The following is a 4443-nucleotide window of genomic DNA, read 5'->3' as shown; positions in this document are numbered from 1 at the left end:
AATGTCCCCTGCAGTGCTCCCTAAGGGCCCTGTGCCTGTGCTCTGCAGGGCTCAGAACAGCTGAGGCCCCTGCACAATGAAATGTGCTACCCCAAAGCTTCCTCCAGACTTGGCAAGAACCTTGAAGCCAAGTTCACTGTTGCTACAACATCTATTCACACTTGCTTTGGCTCTGCAATGATTTTCCTGAAAATTACAACAGCATTTATAAATTAATTTCACATGGGATGTAGCCACTTGCCAAACCATTTCCCTTCCTCATCTCCTCCAGAAATGTGACCCATGAATTTTTCCTTTGGAAGAGTTCTCCAATTTCTGGATAACGGAAAGTAAAGCTTACCTATTTCTTTCTGGTGCTTTACTGTGAAGAAAAGAAAGAAATGCAAATAATTTAGAAACTGAACCCCTCCAACGATCACTGATGGGCCCCCAGCAGGAGTTACAGCCCCCCCAGGGCAGAAGGGCCACGGGGCCTGGACGTGCTGCAGCACCCGCACGACCCAGCGGCCCCATCTCCTGCCAGGAAGAAAGAGAGGATTTCAGTTCCCTTTATTCCTCCGGATCATCTCCCATCAGAGGGATCTTTAGAAGGAAAGGAGGCCCTGCCAGGCCCCCCAAACTGCCAGGGATTCTTTGCAGGTCAGGGCAAGTCATTACTCCCTTTCTGTGCTGGGGCAGAGGAGCAGCTGATGCTGCTTTAATGCCAACTTCCTTCCTTGCCTTCTTGGTGGAGAAGAAAGCTTTCTTTTCTTCACAGAAGTGAAGGCTGTGGGCTTTTAAGTTCCCTGGCACCAAACACGTGCCCGAGACACCGGGACAAGACTCTGGTTCCATCCTGGTGTTTCTCAACCCCCTCATCCATGAGGACTAGAGGTGGCTGAGTAGGATGGCTGCCCAGCCCCTTCCCCAGCCCCCAAACCCAGGATGGTACCTTTAATTTTAAATAGATAAACAGTGCTAATAAGGAGAGCAACCACAGCAACCAGGACCACGCCCAGGGCAATCTTCCAAGGATGGGCATCTTGGAAAAAGGGATCTGAAAAATTAAATCCCCAAAGGGGAGGTTACTGTGCAAGTAGCAATTGAAAGGAGATTATTTCTATTTCATATAAGGTCATTCCATCTGAATCCCATTGAAGGTGAAAACCGGAGTGTGCTCCACAAAAGGGCAAAAAATGACATTAAAAAAAATCCATTTTGACAATTTCACACTTGTCTGAGGTTGATGACATTTTGTCTGCATTGTAGAAGATTTTTAAAGGGAAGATGGATTTGTGACCAAGTTATTTCAGATTAAATCATGCTTTCTTCTCCTTTGGGAAAATCCATATATTACATTTCTTTAGGTAACATGGGATCAGAAATAGGGTGACATGTGCATCCAGAGCAACACTCCAGTGCAGAACAGCATCACCAGGAGAAAGGTGATGATTCCCCAAGGAAATAAAGTCTCCAGAACTTGTTAATTTCTAAACTGCAAGAGGAGCAGGGTGGAGTTGGAAAGCACGTGCTGCTGCAGTGCACTTTGGTATATGGTTAATGCAGTTCATCATTGCGTCTCTGCTCTGATATATTCCCAGCCCCAAACCAATCATCCAGTGAAAAAGGAGCTTTCCAATGAGACAAGGGAAAATTAGAATTACATTCTATTCTTGCAGGTGCTAAAATGAGACAAAAGAATTTATTTCTTGTACTAAATCTGTAGGACAGGATTTCACAGCGGAGGAGACTAAGGGCATGGGTTTGCTTCTCCTTTTTCATTTAGCTGCAGTGTTAGGAATGTGCTTATTTCAGCCAGGTGTCTGTATAAACTCTGCCACAAGGAGGGTTGTACCTTTCCCCCCCGATCGGCACCTGCAGACGGGACCGGTGGGTTTTGGCAGCACTCCTGCACCAACGCTGCCGAAAGCCTTGGCTGTTTGCACAGGGGGGATGGAAATGGCCTTGACATGCTGAGCACGTGTCCTGCCAGAGGCCTGGGGGTGCTGTGCCCAGCTGCTCTCAGCTGCAAAGAGCCCATTCTTGTCCTGGGTAGCGTTTTCTGAGAGGGACGGGAGATGCCGCCCGTGGGGATCGTGCCACAGCACCCGGGGCCGTGGGTACCAGCCGGCAGAGCGACAGGACACCCGGATCCCCCCGTGCTCGTAGCGCTCCAGCGCCATGAGCGGGGCAGAGCCGCTGGCTGCGGGCAAAGAGAGAGACCTGGGGTGACCCTGCGGGGTCCTGGATATCAGGGGGATAACCTGCTTTGGCTGTTTCTCTCCCTGACATGGATAAACTGACAGAGACAAATCCCAGATTGTTTTTCAGACAAATGTCACCTGGAGTCAGGACATTTCTCGCAGTCTCTTTCATGTGACTGAGAGATTTGCTCTGGAGGTCACTACTGCAGCAAAATAATCCACTGGCCTGGATAGTAAAACATAAAAGCACCTCCATAGTCTTCCCTTATTACCCAATCCCAGATGTTTTTTCTTATACCTGCATTTTTAAAGAAAACAATATCAAAAACACTTCTGAAGGAGGAAGTATTTCATGAGCTCCATATGACTGCTCGGTGGGCAGTTTTACCTCTCTGAGACATTCTTGAGATTTTACACCAAGGGACTTAATAAAACCCTATTTCCAAAGCAACCACCTGAGACTGTTTCTGGGCAGAAGGACAGGGAACAAGAGCACTGGCTATGAGCAAGTAAATTAGAGGTACTGGGGACACAAACTACAGACCTGTCACCTTGAGCTCCACCACAGCCTCGTCATAATCTGAGCCATGTTTAACAAAGCAGGTGTAACTCCCTGTGTCAGAGAGTCGGACATGGAAGATTTTCAAGTCCGCGCTGCCCTTGGCAAAGCCGTCCTTCCGCAGCCCAGTGCGCCCTTGGTACTGAAGCATCTGCTCCCCGTACTGGTCCTGGCCCAACTTGTAGCGATGCACAAAGGGCGAGAACTGCTCCCGAAACCAGGTCACCTCCATGTCCTGTGCATTCTGCCCTGGGGAGAAGCTGCAGGGCAGCACCACGTCCTCGCCCTTGGCCACGGTGATGGGGCCGGGGGGTCCAGTGACGGTGAGTGGAGCTGGGAGAGAGCCCCGGAGGAAGAAGAGAGAAGTGTGAGTTTGCTGAGGCAGCTGAGCTGGGACACAGCAGCGGCTGCTGCGCGTGGTTGGGGTGCTGCCGGGCCGGGCCATGGCGCTGGCAGCGTCCCTGTGCCGGGGCAGACGAGGGGCTGAGGGCAGCTGGCACAGGGACCCTGCCCTGCAGCACGGGCAGTGGGCTGGGGCCAGGCCACTGCCTGTCGCTCTGCTTCCCTGTTCTGCACTGCCAGGAAAGTTCTTCAAACCCCATGTTCTCAAGGGGACAAGTGCTGCCCATGTGGCTCAGGGCAGGCAGAAAGGGGCACAAAGAAAGATGGAAGCGGCTGGAAGGTTTCTGGATGGTTGGCTGGAGCAAGTGACAACTTAGGTACAAATAAAGCTCAACTATCCTTCACTGTTCTCACCTCTTAGATTGCAAAAATCCAGTATAAAAATCAAAATGTCTCTGGTGCTCTTGGCATCTTTAGAAAATAAAAGATATAGGCTTAGAATAATCTGTTCACTCAGTTCACAGAGAAAGTGGTCCAGGTTGAAGGCAAGCAAAAGCAAATGACCTTTTTTTGACAAGATCTTTTTCCAGTCAACTGCCAGGGCTGCCTTGAAGAAACTGCTTCAGGTCAGCAACCGAAGAGAACCCAGACTAATTTGTAAAAGTTCATTGTTGTTGTTGTTGTTGTTGTTTTTTATTGATCTGGTTCTGCAAAGGGTCCAGCCCAGCCTGGACACAGCCCAGTAAAGCAATGACACACTGTGAATGTGCAGGAGACAGCGAAAGCAGGGAGGGAAAGGGCAGCAAACTCCAATCAACTCATTGGCATCGTCTAATCCTCACCCCAACTGAGTGGGGTTGTGCCCATGCCTGTGTTCCCATGGCCAGAGGGATAAAACAGGATCCAGAGGAATGCTGGCACTCTCAGAAATGGAGAAGGCGTCCGGAAGGGGTCTGAGCCTGCTCTGTGCTCTGCTGTTCCCAGGGAGCTGCTAAACTGGCAGCCAGCAAGATATTCCAGCTGGAAGCCATGGCACAGCATCCAGCAAGAATAGGGGGATTCTTACCTGAGTGCCCCTGAGGAACTTGCAAAACTAAAGTGCAAATGACAAAAGCCGTCAGAGAGCAGTGGATGGGGGAACCACAGAGCATCCTCCTCCCTGGAGCACAACCTGGAGATGGGGAAGGAGAGGGAAAGGGCAAAAGGGAAGACAAACAACGGAATTTAAAACAAACCAACCAACCAACCAACTAACCAACCAGGATGAATTCACTTTGCAAGGGATTCATTGCTGATTTCAGCCCTTTCTGGAATGTCGAGGGAAGAAACTTGGATGCCCAAGGTTGAAATCGATTTTCC

At 50.0% G+C, this 4443-nt stretch overlaps 1 protein-coding gene across 3 annotated transcripts; it reads right to left on the bottom strand.

Annotated features, from left to right (window-relative positions):
- Nucleotides 1-383: 383 nt before the first annotated feature.
- Nucleotides 384-4437, bottom strand: LOC113981676 (butyrophilin subfamily 1 member A1-like). Of its 3 annotated transcripts, none has more exons than XM_027709196.1 (3): nt 2728-3553; nt 932-1036; nt 384-516 (listed from the first exon to the last, which is right to left on the bottom strand). In XM_027709196.1, exons 1-3 carry the CDS (start codon nt 3185-3187, stop codon nt 440-442), a joined length of 642 nt encoding a protein of 213 aa, XP_027564997.1. In that variant the 5' UTR covers nt 3188-3553; the 3' UTR covers nt 384-439. The 3 variants fall into 3 exon arrangements, with proteins under 3 accessions (XP_027564997.1, XP_027564996.1, XP_027564995.1); XM_027709195.1 differs by lacking the exons at nt 384-516; nt 932-1036 and adding exons at nt 1775-2182; nt 4151-4437 and having other exon boundaries at nt 2728-3075; XM_027709194.1 differs by lacking the exons at nt 384-516; nt 932-1036 and adding an exon at nt 1775-2182 and having other exon boundaries at nt 2728-3551.
- Between the last annotated feature and the right edge of the window lie 6 nt (nt 4438-4443).

This window comes from Neopelma chrysocephalum, unplaced genomic scaffold (assembly GCF_003984885.1).
Source record: "Neopelma chrysocephalum unplaced genomic scaffold, ASM398488v2 Primary Assembly neopelma1_96708, whole genome shotgun sequence".
Classification (NCBI taxonomy): Eukaryota; Metazoa; Chordata; class Aves; order Passeriformes; family Pipridae; genus Neopelma; species Neopelma chrysocephalum.
This window is presented reverse-complemented; position numbering and strand designations above follow the sequence as displayed.